Here is a 19,628-nt window from a genome sequence, read left to right as displayed (position 1 = left end):
CCACCATCAGCCCATCTGCCAGGTTTTCTGCCTCCACGTACAAAGCAGGCAGCATTTCCAGCTGAATTAACGCCCTGGGAGTCTTTGGATGTGGGGAGGGGGTTGAACTGTCAGAGGCTGGGTCTGCTGTTMGACCTGCAACAGGCAGGAGCCACTTCAGGAGCACACAAAGGAGCAGCGAGCTGTGTCCAGTTCTCCCGGGTCATTAAATCCTCCTGAGATGTGCACTGTGTCTGGGTGACAGCAGTGACAASTTTGGATGCTCCAGGAGAGCATTCCCTTCCCTGTGAGGAGTGAATTGGGTGAGTTTGCCTGGTGTTGGCGTGTTGTGACTCAGGGCCGTGCATGAACATTGACCAAAATCTGAGTGAAAACTGAACCCTGCAYGAGGCACAAAGGTTGGGTGTCGTTTTGGAGAAATCCTCTGAAGAACAGAGCTTTGTTTTTAATAGATAGACTGCAGCTCTGGGGGGTGGACACTGCAGTGGGTGACCACAGCACTCCACACTCACACCACACCCCCCAGAGCTGAGCCAGCAGAAGATGCACTGAGAGAACCACTCCTCTGAAATATTTCAGACCCGTTTTCCAGGGCAGGGTGAGTTACTGGACAGCATTTTGCACCATTTTCTCACAGTGATTCTCTTCTGGCCCTTCTTGCTGGAAAGTCCACTCCCAGTAGCTCGTAAAATCACGGATTTATTGGTTTGAGCACAGCGGGAGGTGAGTAAAAACAGCAGTTTGGGACCGATTCCCTGAGGAAAGCACGGCGTTTTCCAGGGAGRCTSTGGCAGRAGCYRTGCCCAGGAAGGAGCAGGAGGGGGRCAGAGCAGGGCAGAGCAGCACTGAGCCCTGCCCCAGCCCATGGCTCACCTCTCTGTGGTGCTGTACCTGCCCCGTGGCACAGGAGCGGCTGGCAGAGGCTGTGCCACCTGGGCCACGAGCAGGGCACAGCTGTTGCTTCAGTCCCTGCGGTGTCCCCGGYTTCAGGAGCTCGTCCAGCTCTGGAGGGGACATTGCTGGGGCAGCCATGGGGACAGCAGGGACCCGAGTCTGGGCTGTCCCCGTCCCTGTGACCCGCGGGCAGYGGTGCCATCCACACCCCCGGCTCAGGGTGTGGCACAGCCTGCGGTGAGCAGGGTTGGGGGCTGTCACTGTCCCCGGGGGATGCCACGGACCCCGCGTCCCTTCCCACAGCGCGCCGGGATGCCACACAACAGGACGGTGGCTCTGGCACTGCCCGGTGACCTCAGCCCCATTCGGAGGGGGCTGGCAGGGACCACCCCCGCTCTGGCAGGGCGATGAACCACAGCCCACCTCCCCACACCCCATCACCGCAGCTTCTGCCGGCCGCCCCCTCGGAGCCGGGGCTGTGCCGGGGAAGGGGCGGGGGGCTGATGCCCACGCCGGGGGCCGTGTGGCCGGGGCGGCAGGCCGGCCGCAGCCCTCATTCCTCCGCCGCTGGGTACCGCTTTGTTGCTAGCTGGTGACATCACCCGAGAGCCCACCCCCTGCCTCTTATCCGTCTCTCCGTCTCGCTCATTTATTCCCAGGCAGCGCCGGCAGGAGCAGGGGCTGCGCGGGCGCCGGGGCTGGCAGAGGCAGCGGCAGAAGCAGCAGAAGCAGCAGCAGCAGCAGCAGCAGCATGAGTGCGGCCACCGGGGCTCAGGGCGCCACAACCACGTAAGGCGCTCGCCCGAGCTGCCTCCGCACCTGCCTCCGCATCCCCGGCAGAAACTTCCCGCTCCCGCACGCTCCGGGCTTCTCCGGCGGGGCTCGGCAGCGACAGCCGCATGCATGACACTCCGAAAAGGAGAGAAAATGACCATAAGTATCCAGGAGCACATGGCCATTGACGTCTGCCCCGGCCCCATCAAGCCCATCAAGCAGATCTCCGACTACTTCCCCCGCTTCCCCCGCGGGCTCCCCGCCGCCGTCGGCCGCAGCGGCAGCGCCCTGCGCCCCGCCGTCAGCCAGCCCTCGGTCAGCCCCGCCGAGGCACCCCGGGAGGATGATGAGGACGTGGACCAGCTCTTTGGAGCCTACGGAACGACGCCCGCGGAGCAGYCGGCCAAGAGCCAAGCGCCCGAGGAGGTGGTGGACCCCGAGGGTTACGAGTCCGACGACTGCAGTAAGTTCCTAAGTTTCCGTGGGAGTTCTGGGGGCGAGGGTGGGTGTCAGGGCTGGTGGCCCATCTTGGTGCACCCTCCCCGTCACGCTGGCCATCCCTGGGATCACACTGCAGCGCTGAGAAGCCCCGGGGTTCAGCCGGGGAGGCTCTCCCGGCGCTGCTCCGGGGTGGAGGGGCCCTGGGAGTGTCCCTGCCGCAGCCAGGCTGGCTGYTGAGCCCGGACTAGGGAAGTCTCCCAAGAGCCACCAGTTGCTGTTGTGGTTGGTGCACTTCTCCGCCTCGTCCCCGCTCGGCTCCGCGCCTGCCAGCCGGGCTCAGACCCCGTGAATCCGGCTCGCCGGTGCAGGCTGCTCCAGCCACCCTGCTGATGAGCTGGCSATYCGCTCCAGCAGCGCCCGGCCCCAYGCCGGCGAGATTTGTTGGGAATGGAATYCGCCCGGGAGATCTGTGCCCTCTCSCTCGGCAAACTCCGGCGTGTCATCCCTCCGTTCCTCACCCTCCCGAGCCCTGCAGGAGACCGGGGGGGCCTTGGGAGCAGAGGGCTTCGGCTCCGCTGGATGCAGGTGTTTKCAGCAAGGGTTAACCCCTCCCCACCCAAAACGTCCTTCCCTCCCGGAGCCGTGGAGATGCAAGGAAAGCAGCGGCGGCCGCCTGGCTCTGCCGGCCGCGGCTCCCGGGATAACACCATTTCCCTTGGAGAAATCCCGAGGGCTCGGTTGAGCCCAGCCTTCGGGGGCCAGATCCTGCCAGGGGCTGAGCACAAAGTTGGGAGCCGGGAGGTGCCGGGGAAGGCGGCTGAGCGGTGCTGCGTGCTCGTCCTGGGGGAAGGGGAGGCTCGGAGCTGTTTACGGCCCAGCGCCGGGCAGGCGGTGCCKTTCCCTTGGCAGAATGGCACAGCCCTGCCTGGGCGTCGCTGCCATCTGTGCCAGAGCCCGGAGTGTGACCCCAAGGAGGGCTCTCCGATGGGCTGKGCTGCTGCAGGTGCCGCTGCCGTGCCCGTGTCCCCCTCTGGGCACAGCCCCTGGAGAGGCTGGGTGCTGGGTGCCGGCACTGCCACAGCTCTGTCCCCACGCCGCTGTCGGGGTCACGCTCKGTGTGGAGAGGCGACAGCTCTGGCACTGCCAGGGAGAACATCTCTGCTAAGCCGCGTTTGTCCCAGCCGGGCAGTTAACGGGGACTTTAACCGGCTTTGCCTCATTTGCTGCTCTAATTATCCGATCGTCTCTGCTCGCCCTGGAGCAACCGCGCTGCAGGGCCAGGGGGGTGTGCGGGAACCCCCGCGGCCCCAAAACGCAGCGTTTTCTCCGGGTGCCTCGCATGGAGATCGCCCGGGGCGCTGCATTCTGCATTTTTCCGTCGGTGGTGCTGGATCCTGCAGGAATCCTGGCTGTTGGATCCTGAATGCTGGATCCTGAATATCGGATCCTGGCTGTTGGATCCTGGCTGTTGGATCCTGAATGTTGGATCCTGAATGTTGGATCCTGACTATTGGATCCTGGCTGCTGGATCCTGAATGTTGGATCCTGAATTTTGGATCCTGAGTGTTGGATCCTGAATGTTGGATCGTGGCTGTTGGATCCTGAATATTGGATCCTGGCTGTTGGATCCTGGCTGCTGAATCCTGAATGTTGGATCCTGGCTGCTGGATCCTGAATTTTGGATCCTGGCTGCTGGATCCTGAATGTTTGTTCCTGAATGTTGGATCCTGGCTGTTGGATCCTGAATATTGGATCCTGGCTGTTGGCTGCCAGAAGCAGCCTGGCTCCGTGCCGGGGCCGGCGGGTGTTTCTCTCACCCCGGCTGGCGTTAGGGAAGTGTTTCTTGCAGCGTAACAGGTGTCAGGCAAACTGCTGAGGCCGTTGTGCCAGATGTGGTGGCGTTTGGGCTGGCAAAGGCACAGCGGCGCCGGGAGCAGGGCGGGGAGGGGGCAGAGCTGGTGGCACATCTCTGGGGACACCCTCGGGACACCCTCGGGCTGGCGTGAGCGTGCAGGGTGACACTGTCACTCCCCCGAGTTGTAAATCCACAAAGGAGCTCCCTGTGCCCGTTGCCCAGCCCGGGAGCAGGGAGGGGACTCGTGCAGCCTGGCAGTGCCATCAGCCACGCTGGGGAGTGGCGCTGAGCTCCCCCGCACCTCTGGAGGGTGATTCAGGGCTGTCGCATTAGTCACCTGCACTAAATGTCCCCTGGAGAGCCTGTCTGTGCCTGCACGTCAGGACAGCGCTGGCTTTAGGCGGTGCCAGCCCCGCTGGGTGACACACGGGGTGCAGGAGGGCTCCGGGGATGGTGCCACTGGAGACCACAAATGGAGGTTTTGCCAGGCACGTCTTGCCTCGCTCCTCAGAGACGCTCCCAGCCCAGCCCAGCCCCGGAGAGGGATTTTGCCGTGGCAGGATCCACCGGGAGGAGGAGGAGGAGGAGGAGGAGGATGGAACGGCTCCCTGCAGTTTGTCCCACCTGCCTGCGGGTTTCCTCCTCCCCGCCAAGGCCATGCCGCTGGCTGGCTGGGTGGGAGGAGGAGCGCTGCCCCTGCCTGGAGGAATGCAGCAATTGTCTGGGCTTCCCCAAGCTCCTCACTGCTCCAGCCTGGGCTTTCTGGGGTTTTTCCGGAGCTGCCAGCCCTGCCCAGATTCCAGAACCCCATCAGGGCTGTGGGGAGTGGGCAGGGTGGATCCTGCCCGGCCCTGCTGCAGCTCACCTGGGYTGGCTGCACCCTGTTCCTTAATCCTTTGCTGAGCTGTGCTCCAGAGCCCACCAGCAAACCCTCGAGTGTCTGCAGAGCCAGTGGGAACTGCCCTGTCCCCACGATGGGACAGCCCCGGGAGCAGCATCAGGGACTGTTGGGTGCAGGGTACCCTGGCCCAGGGGTTTGGCATCTTCGGGAATCAGGGATGTGTGTCCGTGCATGGAATTGGTGCTTTGGAAAACTGAGAAGCCCCAGGCTGCAGGAAGCAGGTGGAATCCTTCCCGAGCTGGGCAGAGAGGACAGAGGGGAGGCTCAGATTTGTGCTCTGGACACCTCGAGCAGCCTGTTGAATGCAGGGAGCAGGCAGRGCCAGGGAGCCAGCCCAGCAGATAATGAGTGCAGACATCTGGGCTGGCTCTGGGCTGGCTGGGAATTGCCTGGAGCCAGCCCTTCCCTGCCGGCAGCGCTGCTGGGAGGATCTGCAGGGCTGTGCTGGGCACCCGCTGCCGTGTCCCGCTGCCATCCCTGGGGAGGGGGACCCGGCCCTGCCCCGCTCTGTGCAAAGCAGGACCCTTCTGCAGCGGGTTTGTCCCCAGCAGAGCTGCTGAGGAGGTGCACGGGATGGGGCAGGAAGGTGGAAAATGTGGTTTTGGTGCAGAAGGGTGGTTCGGTGATGAGGGAGGTTGGGGATGGGGAATTCGCTGCTGCTGGCTCGGGACACCCGGCTGTCACCTCGTCTTTGGCTCCCCTGCCCGGTGACAGCAGCGGGTCCCTGGGGTCCCCAGCCACCAGGGCTGCTTCCCACCCAGCCGGGCAGCGCGGTGCCAGGGAAACTGGGTTTGCAAGGAAGGGAAGCAAATGCCAGCTAGATGGCAATGTGCCACYTGCGAGGAGCCGCCTCTCGCTGCCACCGCCGCCGGCGCCACCCGAACGCTGCTGCCCCTCCGCTGCCTGCGCCTTCCCCTCCGCAGCACCAGCAGGAATCGGTGCCTGAGGGCTTTCTAAAGGTCTCTGAAACCTCTGCACAAGCAGAGACACAGTCGCTGTGAGGGAGCACTGCCAGCGCTTCTCGCAGGGCACRGCTCTGGAGGGAGCAGCCATCCATCCTCCTTTAACAGGCAATCAAGTTTCCAGCCTGGAAATGCCCCGCTCCCCTGAGCTGCTGTTTGGCTCTGGAAAGAAGCTCTGGTCACGCTGGAATTCCCTCCCTCCTCCAAATGTGTTTGGCTCCGGTTTTTCAGGTGAGGAGAGAGCCCGAGAGCAGCGGGAGCCGTTATCCCTGGAAGCGCTGCCCCATCCTGCTCCTGCCAGGGCTGTTCCCATGTACTCAAACCCAGCCAATTCCACTCCACGCCTGATTTTTTTTTCAAGAAAGAGCAGGTTCCTGAGCTCTAGAGCTGCAGCAGCAGCAGGAAAAGCCACTTCTCCAAAGTGCAGCTGAGAGGCCGGTCCTGGTGCGCGGCGGCTCGTGACGCCTGCAGCGCCACACAAGTTATTTAGGAAGACTCTTATTTTGAGCAAAGAAGATAATTAGGCAGGCAAAGCCGTCATGGAGATATTAATTGCTGGCTGCTCGAAGACGTAAAGAAAAAAGGGAGGTCTGAAGGGTTGCWGGGCTTGCAAGTCACCTGGCAGCGCTTTTGGCCAGACAGGGGGAGGCAGAGGAGACGGCGAGGAACGAGCAGGGTATTTACTCCCGAAACACAGCTCCTCAGCATATGCTGCAACTGCTATTTATAAGCTTTGAATCGTCTTTTCAATCCAGATAAGGCCAAAAGAAGTTAGCGGTTTTTATTTTTTTGCTCAGGAAACGAAACAAACCACCGCTGATTTCGGCAGAGCCTGGAGCACGGCTTTGCCAGGCAGAGCACAGCCCGAGCTGACTCTGCTGAAGGAACTCATGCAGGAACAGGGCAGGGTCACACTGAGGTGTCCCAGGGGAACTTTGGGCTATCCCAGTGGGGTTTAACTGGATCAGCTCCTCTCTGGTTTCCAGTGGGATGGGTGGGTGTTGAGAATGCGCCGGTGTGGGTGAGATCTGTGCTTTGCTGCTGCCCATCCCTGGTYCCCCAAGGAACCTTCCTCTCCCCACGGCCTGGAGCCCTGGAGGTGAGCAGGAGCAGCAGGAGAGGGAAGCACAGGAGGCTGAGCAGGGTCTGTCCGAGCATCGTGGCAGCAGCAGATGGGCCGTGCCCCCCGGCGTCTCCGCTAATGAAGGAGCCACACGGCTCCTGGATAAMGAGATCCCTCCTCCCACCAGCCTGCCCGGCCCTTCACCTCTCCTCTTCCAGCGTGGAAGAGGAGGAGAGGGTGCCAAGCTGGAGAAAGAAGCTGGTGGAACCCCTTGTTCCACCACACCCGAGGGGTTCCCAGCCTTCCCATCCTTGTGTTTAACACTGAAGGCTGTTTTGGACTTTTGGGGGGTGGTTAATTGCGACGCTGTATTTCATTAAAGGAGGAGAGCGGCAGAGATTTGAAGGCCATCTCCAAATTGAAATTGCTGAAAGTCTAATTGCTGCTGACATCAGGGACCATTTAGTGCTGTAAAACATAATTGCATCTCTGAACTGTTCTGAGCAGATAAGTGCTCCTCTGAATTCTCCTCCTGGAGAAGACAGAAGAGCTGATGAGCATCCATCAACAAACCTCACCAAGGAGCAGCTCCCTGCTCCAGAGCTCRCCAGTGTCTCCAGCATGAAGAAATATCAATTGCTGCAATTTGCAGTGAAAAACTCATGGCCAGGCAGGGAGCAGTGGCAAGGGGGAGAAGTTGTGCTTGTTCCTGGCTCCTGATCCTGTTGAATTCAGCCCCATTCTTGGAWCTCCTGAAGAGGGAAGGTCTCCTGCCTGTGTGCTGGATCTGCTCCCTGCTGGGGTTTTGTGTAGGACTGGGAATGTCCTGCCCTGCCAGAGGCAACAGTTCAGAGTCCTGGGATGCTGATGGRAATGTCCTTGTCCCAACACTCTGTCCTGCCTCTGGGATGTGTCCCAAAGCCTCCCAGAGAATCCACTTTCCTGGAATAGCTCATGGTAACACCAACTTCCAGAAGTGTCCTGTTCCCAGCTGCCTCCATGCCTTGGTGCTGTGGCTGGAGCGTCATACCAGAGGTCAGCGCTGCCCTCAGGGCCTGCAGCTCCTCAACTCAGCACCTTTGGGACCCATCCCTGACTCCCAGCAGCGTTCTGGGTGGATCTGTGCCCAGACTGGGAATGCTGTGGGTGCTGGGGGGTTTTCCAGACCTCGTGGAGCCAGTCCTGCAGCTCTGCCCCAAACCTGTTCAGGACACCAGGAGCAGGCAGGAGCACACACAGGCACCCACCAAAACTCTCTTCAGCAGCCTGGAAATGGCAGGAGGTAATTTCTGTTCCTCCCGAGGAGTCATTTACCAACACTTTACACGGGGYTGTAAGTGCACGGAATTACTCGCTGCCTTTCAGGACCTCTTCAAATTATCTCCATTGCAAGGGAAAATTAAAGCAGGGGAAGAATAGGGACCTATCTTTTATAGTGCATTAAAAAGTGCCCAGCCTGAAGGTTACTGAACCTGCTCTTTCTGTAAGGGAGAGCTAATCCAGACAATCCCCCAGCAGCCTTTTTACTGCYCCGCTCTGATCTCCCTGGCACAAAATCCGTGAGCAGATTATCTCGGGAGCGGCAACGCTGATAAGCAGAGGGACTTAAGGCTTTCGGACCTCTTTTTAATTAGTTCTGTGGCGGGGTTTTTGTCTGTGCACACCTCAATTTCTCCCGGCGCTGGGTTTTGCTGGGTTTTCTGACAGCAGTCACGCCCCGAAAGATCCCTGCCTTGGGAAGGGTTGTGCTCCATCATCGCTTCCAAGCTGTGCTGGAGTCTGTTCTGTGAGTTCCAGTGGCTCTTCCATGCCTTGGGATGAGAAACTCTTCCCCTCGGGTTGCAGAAAGGGCGGATCTGCCGCCCAGGCGCCAGGGGAAGGGAGCAGAGCGCAGATTTATGGCCACTGATCCCACAGGTATCAATAGAAGCTCCTTGAGCCCTGCCCAGCCTGGGCGCTGCCGGGAAATGCCCGCAATAAACAATTCCTGCCGCCGGCCGAGCCCACGGACGCGTCTGCTGCTCCTGCTGCCCTCSAATCATTTCCCGGCCCACGGAATCAATCAAAACGCCCAAAGGTCAGTGGAGGAAGAGGCCACCTTCCCGTGCAAGTGGGATTTATTTCTCCYTTTCAGAGCCTGTGTGAAAAGGCAGCGCCTTCCCATCAATCTCCCCCAATTCACCGAGAGGAAGGAGGGTCAGAACCTGCTAATGAGCTCGGCGTTCCTAATGGTTATTTTATCATCYGAGCAGAATAATTGTAATAATAACGATGCGTCCTGCCTGCTGTCTGAGGAGCGCCCGGCTGCCTCTGTGACGCCTGACAAAGGCATTTATTTATATTTTTTTATTTGCAGCCTCTGTGATTAGAGGGCAGCGTTCGGAACAGCCCAGCCGAGTTCAATAATCCCGGTAACAGCGCTCCGAGTCTGATTGCTGCCCTTTTCCTTTTGAGGTGCTTGCTCCCCTAATTAATACCACAATCGAGCCGCGTCTGGCGTGGGAGGGGGAAAGCAATCAAAGGGGATGGAGATTGGGCTGATTTGCAGTTTTTGGGTCCAATCCTGCCAGCTGGGGATGCAGGATTCCCACAGGCAGGGCTGGATGCGCTGCTGGGGTCTGCAGGAGCGCTGAGGCAGTGCTGCTGTGCTGATCATTTTGGGGGCACAGGGATGGGATGAGGCTTTGGGGGTTCGCAGGATGCTGTTGTGGGGTGCAGGAATGGCTACTAGCCCTTCTGCCACCTCCTCAGCCCTCACCCCTGGGGCTCTGTCAACGTTTCCCAGCCGGACTCTGCTCGCCAGCCAAGTTTTTAAATTCGTTTTATAAACGGTCAAACCCAACAGGCTGAACCGCGGGTTCCCCTCCTGCGATAAAAATAAAATAACAGCTCCATCTCTGCGGGTCGAGCGGTGGGGCCGGCAGGAAGCGCTGATTGAAGGGGAGGATGAGGCTCCCAAACCGGAGGCTTCATTTTCCGCTCTTGAGCGAAAAATGCAGAGCTGGGAAGTTTCGCTGCCTCAGTTTGCGGAGCCTCACGCCGCTGAGAGCGCCCAGAGGCTCCGGGGAACCGCCGCTCCCTCCTCCCTGCGGGGTTTGCGGGGGTTTTAAGCTGGGAATTGCTCTGGAAATGCCCGATTGTGCCAAAGCCGGGCGTGACACACCAGGAGCTGCAGGTTTGGCCTCACCCCCGGCAGGTGAAACCCCGCTGATTTGTGACTTACCCAGAGCGGGAGCTAATGTGCCATGAAATTGCTCCACAACGAGGGGGGTGCGTTATTCTGGCAGAGCTCTCTCTAGGTGTTTACTGTGCTTTGAACTCAAGGTATTTGCTCCGGAGCAATGAATTTTTTATTTTTTATTTTTTATTTTTTATTTTTATTTTTTTTGCCAGCAGACAAACCTGTAGCTGCTTTGCCTTTGGGCCGGGAGATCACTGTGAAATTGCAGCAGGAAGGTTTTGCTCCCCTGAATATCCTTAAACTCAGTGGGTGCCTCGCTGCTATCAACACTGGGGAAGAAAAAAAAAAAAAAAAACAGCTTATTTCCTGCCATAAAGTTTGTCTAACTCCCTCCCAGGCAGCAAACCCTGCTTTGATATTAAACAAAACTGTTCTGGGTTTTATTTTGATTTTTTTTCTCATGTTCTGAATGCGATGGGAAGGTGCTGTTACCATGGAAACAGCGGTGGGATGCTGTTTGGTGGCAGGGCAGTGCTCAGGCAAACCCCTTTTGGGAAGGGGGATGTGGAAAAATGGGGTTTGCTGGGTCCAGAGCCAGCCTGGAAGTTTCAGACTGGTGGAAAAGCTGAGCCAGGAAAGGCTGCTCCAGGCCTGGGCTTTGCTGTGCAAATCAGGAACCTTGGAGCAGGTTAAGCCATATTTTTGCAAAGCCTGTCTTTTTAAGGCTTTTCCTCTGCTTCAGATTAGCGAGACGGGCTCAGATCATCCAAAAGGGAAAGAATTTCTCAAATCAAGTGTGCTTTTGCTGCTGAGGCTTTTCTGGTTTTGTTCTGGTCCCCTGCCCCATCCCTGTGTCCCATCCCAGGAGACTCTGCTGTTCCCGGATCCTGCGGATGCCGCAAAAGAACGCGGCGCCGATTAAAAGCCGCTGGTGTTTTTCATTTTAACCAAAAAAGCATTTCCATCCTCACTGGGTTTAATTTACAGTTTGCAGCCAGATTGGAGCTGGGAAGGGATCCCACTGGTGGCTCATTTGTTTGAAGGTGTCACTACACAAATACACGCTCTGGGAACGCCGGCGGCGCTGGAGGGGAGGACGCGCCAGCAGCGGGGCTCAGCTGTGTCCCAGCCATTCCCAAACCTTCCCAGAGGAGCCCCTTCCTCTCCTGGGGGACAGGGAGCTCCTGGCTGCAGTGAGGGATGGGGATAATCCAGGTGAAAGCCCACGGAAGCCAAACCTCTGGCTGCAGTGGATGAGTACAGCTCATCCTGTGCCACCAACCTGGGGACGGCCACCAACCCCCAGCACGAAGCCACATTCCAAAACAGAGTTCCCAGCAGGGTGTTTGATGTTTTATGACGCCTGCAGCCCGTTCCTCAGCGTCTCCATCCCCTCCTTTGGTGCCCAGAGGGAGAACAGCCCGTGTTTCCCAGTTAATGCCTTCTCCTCTCCTCGCAGCCGCGCTGGGAACGCTGGATTTCAGTTTGCTCTACGACCAGGAGAACAACGCCCTCCACTGCACCATCAACAAAGCCAAGGTACAGCTCAGCCCGGGTTTGGGGACAGCAAGGACTGGCTGTGCCAAGCATTCCGTGGGGGAATTCGTTCCATTGGGGAATTTGTTCCATCGGGGAATTTGTTCCATGGGGAATTCGTTCCATCAGGGAATTTGCTCCATCGGCGGCTCTGCCCTCTCCTTTGCCACCTCCGCTTCCATCCCACCCCCTCTGCTCTCACCATCCCCTCCATCCCCTCCTCCCCGGGCATTCCCAGGGTCAGGAGCCGGCTGCTCATCCCGGTGGCAGCACTGGATGTTTTTCCCGATGTTGTTGTTATTTACCCGTGGCTGTGCCCGGCTGTCAGTTTATAAATGGCTCTTTTAAACGCCGCTAATCACGGCCCCCGAAGTGCTGCGCCTCAGCGCCTTTGCCGCCTGCYTGATTGAGGCAATCAGGGACTTTTTGCACATTTGGGAGCAAAAACGGGGAGTGAGGTGCTGGTTCTGCCTCCGGGCTCCTGGAAAGGCTGCTGGGCTCCTCTCTGTGTCAGGACCGGAGCAATGTGGGATCCAGGTGGGTTTAGGCAAAAGACCCCAATCCTTGCAGATTTTGGGAAGGGATGGTTTGTTTTTTTTTGTTTTTTTTTTGGTTTTTTTTTTTTTCAGAAGGCAGGAGAAGAGGCTGTGAGCTGAGCCCCAGAGGGTCAGACCACGCTGTTTTAGCTTCACAGGATGCTCCTCTCCCCTCCACGGCTTCTTTGCAACCCCCACCCCTCTCCCTCTCTCACCAAAACTCAGCTTTGGGGACAAGCGAGGAGATGTTGGCCCAGGCAGTGGAGCTGCTCGTGGTCAGGGGGCGAGGGCAGCACCCAGAACAGGGCAGGACCGAGCTCTGCTTCCCTCCCCGCCTCCCGAGGATCCGCCGGCAGCCTTTGGGTCAGGCTTCCCTCGGCGCGGGAGGGAGCGGTGCCAGGGACGAGATCTCTAATTGGGCTCGGAGTGGGTGGAAGGCAGCGAGGAAGGAGAGCTGTGTGGGCAGCAGCTGATGAATCTCCCACCAGCGAGAGCACGGGCAGGGCTGGCACAGGAGAGCCCCACGGGGGTGGGGGTACCCCGGCATCGTCCCTGCCCTCACCACCCTGACACCCAGCGCCCGAGTCCTGTGCATTTCCATTCTGCTCTCATTCTCCCGTTTCTCTCTTTTGTTTACATCGCCATCTGCTCGCTCTCATTTCATCTCTCGCCCGGGGAAAGCTGCCAAAACTTGACTACAGAAAGGTAAGGGCCAGCGCCCCGCTGCCGGCGGCGGGGCCGGTGCTGCCCCGGGGGGCTGCGAGCAGAGCAGGAGATGGGGGAGAGCCCCTGGGCTGTGATTTACCGGAGCTGGGCTGGGTGTGCTGGGCTCCTGCCCCATCCTGCCCCATCCTGCCCCATCCTCCAGGGAAATCGCCCTCGGGGTGTGCCCAGCTCCGGCAGCTCCTGGAGCCTCGGTTGCTGCCAGCAGCCGTCCAAACCTGGGCTCTGTCAGCCACGTGAGACACGTTTTCCATTCTCTCTGATAACCCCAAACAACCTCTCTCTCTCTATATTTTGCTTCTGTTTTTTTTTTTTTTTTTAATCTCCATCACTTTTCTGTCGGCTGCTGTTCCTCGGGAGCGCCGTTATCAGCTCGAGGGGAGCAGGAWGGAGCGGAGCAGGCACCGGCAGCGGGTTCAATCCCACATGTTGTGCTCCACCACCCACTCCCTGCTCTGCTGCTGGGGGCTGGGATGGCTCCTCCGTGTGGGAATTGAGCCTGGTGCTGTGCCTGGGGATCTCTGAGGGGGTTTCTGGGTGGAATTCCCAGCAGGAGATGCTGGGTGTCACCAGGCAGGTGGGAGCAGGCAGGAGAATGCAGGAAGAGAGGGAACAGGCAGGAATGAGGAGGAACAGGCAGGGAAAGGCAGGAAGAGGCAGGAGCAGGAAAGAGAAGGCAAGAAGAGATGGGAATAGGCAGGAGAAGGCAGGAGAAGGCAGGAGCAGGCAGGAGAAAGCAGGAGAAAGCAGGAGAAAGCAGGAGAAAGCAGGAGAAAGCAGGAAGAGGGAGGAACAGCAGAAAGAGGCAGGAGCAGGCCAGGAAAGGGAGGAGGAGGCAGGGAGAGGCAGGAACAGGAAGGAAGAGGCAGGGGAAGGCAGGAAGAGGTGGGAGAAGGCAGGGAAAGGTGGGAGAAGGCAAGAAGAGGCAGGAGAAGGTAGGAAGAAGCTGGAGCAGTCTGGGAAAGGCAGAAACAGGGAGGAAGAGGCAGGAACAGGGAGGAAGAGGCAGGAAAAAGCAGGAAGAGGCAGGAAAAAGCAGGAAGAGGTAAGGGAAGGCAGGAAGAGGCAGGAAAAAGCAGGAAGAGGCAGGGGAAGGCAGGAAGAGGCAGGAGAAGGCAGGGAAAGGCAGAAACAGGCAGGAAGAGGCAGGAGCAGCTCAGGAAAGGCAGAAGAAGGCAGAAGGAGGTGGGAGAAGGCAGGGAAAAGCAGGAGAAGGCAGGAAGAGGCAGGAGCAGGCAGAGAAAGGCAGGAAGAGGCAGGAGCAGCTCGGAAAAGGCAGGAGCAGTCCGGGAAAGGCAGAAGCAGCTCGGGAGAGGCAGGAGCAGCCAGGGAAAGGCAGGAGCAGCCAGGGAAAGGCAGGAGCAGCCAGGGAAAGGCAGGAGCAGTCCAGGAAAGGCAGGAGCAGCCCGGGAAAGGCAAGAGCAGTCCAGGAAAGGCAGCAGCAGCCAGGGAAAGGCAGAAAGAGGCAGGAGCAGCCAGGCTGCCAGCAGTCACCTGGCTCTGGTGGCTCTGGGCGCTGGCAGCAGCCCCGCCTGTCACGCTCCAGGCACGGCTGAGCTCACCACGCTGCATCTCAGCTCGGATCGATAGAATAAATCAGGGAATCGTGGGAGCTCCTTCCTGGGCTGCAGGGGCAGCCCCRTGCCCGGCTGGCAGGAGAGCTCTCCCTCTCCCCTGCTGCCCTGGGGATCGTGGGGATCTCTGCTGTCCCATATGGGGATACATCACCCACTCCTGGAAAAGGGGATGGGAAAGATTTTATGGATGTGCAGGCATTTGGGGTTTTTTTCTGCGCTTTTCCATGGCTTTGTTGAGGGTCTCATGTTGTGCTCAGTCCTACAGAGCCCATGGAGTGACAGGATCCTGTAGGGGATCTATAGGGCCGTGCAGCAACCCTACAGCTCCGTCCGTCCCCTGCTTTTGGGAGGAAGGAGCCTGGGACCAGCCCCAGAGGGCTGTAGGGCAGTGAAGAGGGAGCTCCTGGCCCCAGAAATATCCTTGGGCTSCTCTCCCCACACCTCTGGCCAGAAAACACCACCCTGGAGTTTCCACCCCGCTGAGCATTCGGCTGCTCCCTCCCTTCCAGCCCAAACGAGCGCTGGAGGTTCTGCACTGAGCATTACTTATGGATTGACTCATGAATATTTATCACTGCAGGGAAATTCCTCCGGCTGCCCGGCTCCTCTGGGCTGACAGGGTGGAAAACGCAGCTTGCCCCCACTCAAAACGGGATGCCTCAGCCTGGGAATGATCCAGGCTGGKTTTTTTTTTGGGCAGGCAGCTCGTTGTGGGGTGAAGGATGGCACGAATCCATCTCMGAGCGCCTCCAGCGCGGCGTTAATCGGCGGCCCGATTAGCCCAAGTGGTAATTAAATCCCATTGATTAGCTAAATGTCACTGGCACGGGGAGCAGCTGGCAGAGCCGGCGATGCAGGGAGCTGCAGGTCTCACTAGGATTGCAGCCGAGATTTTTGGGGTCGGGTAAAGGAAAAGATGAAACTCAATCTCAGCTCCATAAATTAGGGGTGGCTGGAGCAGGGAGATGCCCCACTTGGGTCTGAGGGTGGATTTTGCCTCTGTGCCTTGTCCCTCCGTGCCTCTCATCCSTCCTGGAGGAGCTCCAGGCCAGTTCTCCCTCCAAGAAGGGAAAATCTCCCAGAGGTGCAGCTTTGGGAAGCAGATCCCTGTTTGATCCCGCTGTTGGTGCCAAACACGTCTCAGGTGACACGGGAGGAGCTGGATGTGACATCAGGACCCATTTCCCAGGCTCCTGTCACTCCATCTCCCACAGCATATCCATTAAAAGAGCCTTTAATGGCCTCCTCAAAGGTAATTTGATTGAGCTGAATTGATGGGTGAATTTAGAGCTGCCTGTCACCCTCTGCCCCTTTGCCAGAGGATCTCCTGCTTAGCTGGGGTTGCATCTGCCCAGGCAGGGTGGGCACCTCTGGCCAGGGAGGTTGGGAAGGCCATGAGTGGATTGTGCAGGTGAATCCCTGAGGAACTGGGGACATTCCAGCCCCTTCTTGCCCATCCTCAGCCTCTCCTGAAGCAGGGACATCACCTGGGAGGCTGCAGTTAAAGCAGAGTCATTCCACCTCCATTCATGGCTGATATTTTTATCCTCCTGGCTCTGCTTTAGAAGCAAAATCCTCTTTTCTGGGCACCATTTGGCCTCCCCTGCCCCAGGGCAGCACGTTTGTGTCCAAAGCACAGCCTTTGCTCCACATCAGAGACATTCCCAAGGTCAGGAGCATCCTGGAGTGGCTCAGAGAGGATCCTGAGGTGCTGTAGGTCAGGCTGGGTGAGTTATTCCATGCCTGTGAAGCACGGAGGTGATTCCTCAGCATTTCCCTCCCTGATTTGCCCAAATCCTGGATGATCCCATCCCTTCAGCCCTCGGATCAGCAGTCCCTACAAACGCTGCCCCTGCAGCCACACACAATCATTATCTGAGAGCTCTGCTCCTCACTAAAAGGGTGTGAGATCCCCTCAGCATCCCCCAAACTGCAGCCAGGGCTGGGTGGGCACCTCTGCACAGGATCCCTGCTCTGATCCAGGGTTACCCTCAGCCAGCCCTGCAGTGATTCCTGCCAGGACCCCACAGCCAGGCTGGAAATAACCCAAGGAATTCCCTGACAGAGCCATTCCCTTCCCTCCCTAGGTCTGGTGAGAACTAAGGCTCCATTCCTCACTCTCCTGCCTTGCTTCCCTGCCCTGTGGAGTTTTTTTCCAAGCAGTCTGTGGAGGAATGGCTTCGGGCTGGGTTTGGGCATCACCCCTGGATAATTTTCAGTTGATTTGAAGGAGGAACAGAGGTAGAGCTTTGTGCCCTCCCTCTGCCAAAGCAGGGCATCACTGTGACAAACCTGACCCACTCACTGAGGGTCTTGTAGAAAATCCATCAGCAAGAAATTCCTTGGATTGGCGCTCCCACAACCCCAGATTTYTCTGCAAACACCCCAGCATTTGGGCTGGCACCAGCCTCCCGCTGGCCTGGAGCTGCTCTTCCTCAACAACTCRGAGTAGGGAGGTGCTATCCCACCCTCTGGAAGCGCCACCACGGCGGCAGAGGTGTGTGTTTGCTCAGCAGCAATTATGAAATGACAGAACCCTGTAATTTCCAGCCTGGGAAATCACTGCTCTGATTTGCCTTCACCCCCAAATTATTCGGGATGAGGAAAGGAGGAATGGATGGTGCCACGCGCAGGAGAGGAGCTTCCCACAACCCCTCCTGGGATCTGCGGGCGCTGCTGGAATGCCGAGCCCAGATCCTGCAGAATCCTCTCCTTCCCCAATCCCGAGGAATCCAAAATTCCTCCATGGACCAGCGATATCCCATGGGAGCAGGAGCTGTGGGATGGGCTCAGCAGAGCCACTCTGATTCCTGCTTTTTGCTGTCCCCTCCCAGGGCCTGAAGCCAATGGACCACAATGGTTTGGCCGATCCTTACGTCAAGCTGCACCTGCTCCCCGGAGCCAGCAAGGTGAGAATCCTTTTCACTTCTTCTTCTCCTGGAGTTGCACCTTTTCCTTGGAAATCAATCCTGGGAGAAGCTCCTCAGCCAGGAGCCGTGGGCTGCTGCACCCACACCTTGAATTTCTCRGGTAAAAGGTGCTCAGAGAGAGCAGCAGGTTAAGAATTGAGGCTGAATCTATCCTTGCAGGGATGGAAAATGCCTTTCTGGGAAACCACTGGCTGGGAGCCAGGTGCCAGCCCTGATTCCTTACCTTGGGAGCAGRGGGTGGGAATTCTGCGCTCCAGGAGCCCCCAGGAAGCACCAAGTGAAGAAATCTCAGCTCTAAACAAATCCGGACCCTTTTAATTTCCTTTTTTTTTTCTCTGCCCTTTTTCTTTTGCATTTAAAACCCCCTCAGATCATAATAAAACAGAGTATAAATCATAAGGGGAATATTTCCATCTCCTTAGGCTCAGYGCTTGCTGGAGAGAAGAGTAATTAAAGATATTGATGTGTGCTGAGAGCTCGCTGTAAGTGACGGGGATGTGGAATTTAAATGCTCCGTGGATGCATTAGGAATATTAATTGCACTCTTATTCCACACGAAAGGAAAGACCTTTTTTTTTTTTTTTTTGGGGGGGGGGAGGAGGTGTATTTACTTGTTACAGTTCAGCTGGATTAATTCAGGGCTGCAGAGGGAGTTTTTAACCACATCCTGAGTTTCACAACGGAGCCAGCAGCGCTCTCATCGGCGATGTTATCACTCACCTCCATGCTTTGCAAAATCCACGGATTTCTGATGGAGCTGGTGGAGGCTGGAGATGCAGGAGGGGAGGGGACACGGGATCTGCAGAGCCATGGACAGTGGGGGGACCTTCTCTCTGCCTCGGGAGCATTCCAGATCTGTCCTAGGGGGATCAGGGATTTGTGCCTGGGTGGATATTCCAGCAGCAGGATTGTCCCTGAGTCCCTCGGATGTTCCTGCCCCAGGTTTGGGCTCCCAGGCACCTGTGGGAAGCAGGGCTGGATCCATTCCCGTGCAGAGCTGGCTCCTGAGCTCATCATCCCAGATGGGAGAAAAAAGTGCTCCCGGAGCTCAGCTCCTCCGATCTGCCCCTTCCCAGGGCAGCTTTGTGTTCATCTCGCCTCCTCTTTGGCTAAACCCACTTTAGTTCCCAATTCCAGAGCCTCAGGACCGGGTCCCCAGAGGTGTGAGCGGGCTGTGGATGCCATCAGGGCACTTTCCCTGCTGTCCTTGTCACTTCAAGGTGGAGAACGCCGCAGCTTCCCAAAAAGATGCACAAGGCTGWTGTGCTGAGAGCTCCTCACGCCCAGCAGCAGCTGAGGCAGGGATTGAGCTGTCTGACACCTCATTAGAGGGAAAATCGCTGCTGTRCCAGGCTGTGCCAGGCTGGGARCCYGCTGGGGAAGCACAGCCTGCAGTCTTAGCCCCTTTTATCTGCCCTACATGGAATGGGGGTGCTCAGGGAGTCAGGAGATCAGCGTCCCCTGAGCTGGGGCACAAGGCCCAAAGGGAACCGTGAGGGGACAGGGCAAAACATTGCTGCTCCTCCATCCTTTTGTAAGAAAAAANCAAAGGGAACCGTGAGGGGACAGGGCAAAACATTGCTGCTCCTCCATCCTTTTGTAAGAAAAAAAACCCCAGATTCTTGGTTGGGATAATTAACTGGGACTAGGGTTAGGGCTAAATTAGGGTGAGAGCTAGGGTTGAGAGATCTAAAGGACCCAGAGCTGTGGGAACACTGGGGCTGGAGATGGTCTGCCAAGGCCATGGCAGAAGGGCTCAAACATTGCTGCTCTTCCATCCTTTTGTGAGAAAAAACCCAGGTTCTTGGCTGGGGTAATTAACTAGGACTACAGTTAGGTTTAGGGCTAAGGTTAGAGTTAGGATTAGGATCTGAAGGGCCCAGAGCTCCAGAAACACTGAGGCTGGAGAGGGCCTGCCGGGGCCATGGCAGCAGGGCCCAAACATTGCTGGTCCTCCCATTCTTTAAGAAAAAAAACCAGGTTCTTGGTTGGGATAATTAACTGGGACTAGGGTTAGGGCTAAGTTAGGTTTAGGGCTAGGGTTGAGAGATCTAAAGGACCCAGAGCTCCGGAAACACTGGGGCTGGAGAAGGCCTGCCAGGGCCATGGCAGCAGGGCCCAAACATTGCTGCTCCTCCATCTTTCTGGTAAGAAAAAACCCAGGTTCTTGGCTGGGGAAATTAACTAGGACTAGGGTTAAGGTTAAGTTTAGGGTTGAGAGTTCTAAAGAGCCTGGAGCTGTGGGAACACCGGGC

General features: G+C 57.8%; 1 protein-coding gene across 1 annotated transcript in view; it reads left to right on the top strand.

The window, feature by feature from the left end:
- The first annotated feature begins 1,572 nt into the window (after positions 1 to 1,572).
- The window catches only part of DOC2B (double C2 domain beta), a 30,058-nt gene continuing 12,002 nt past the window's right edge, over positions 1,573 to 19,628 (top strand). The window contains exons 1-3 of the mRNA XM_057371912.1: positions 1,573 to 2,131; positions 11,531 to 11,610; positions 17,278 to 17,352. Coding sequence (XP_057227895.1) covers positions 1,798 to 2,131; positions 11,531 to 11,610; positions 17,278 to 17,352 — 489 coding nt within the window. The 5' untranslated portion in view covers positions 1,573 to 1,797. The remainder of the gene's footprint in view (positions 2,132 to 11,530; positions 11,611 to 17,277; positions 17,353 to 19,628) is intronic.

Source organism: Malurus melanocephalus, unplaced genomic scaffold (genome assembly GCF_030028575.1).
Source record: "Malurus melanocephalus ecotype Western Australia unplaced genomic scaffold, MMel_1.1 scaffold_162, whole genome shotgun sequence".
Taxonomy (NCBI): Eukaryota; Metazoa; Chordata; class Aves; order Passeriformes; family Maluridae; genus Malurus; species Malurus melanocephalus.
This window is presented reverse-complemented; position numbering and strand designations above follow the sequence as displayed.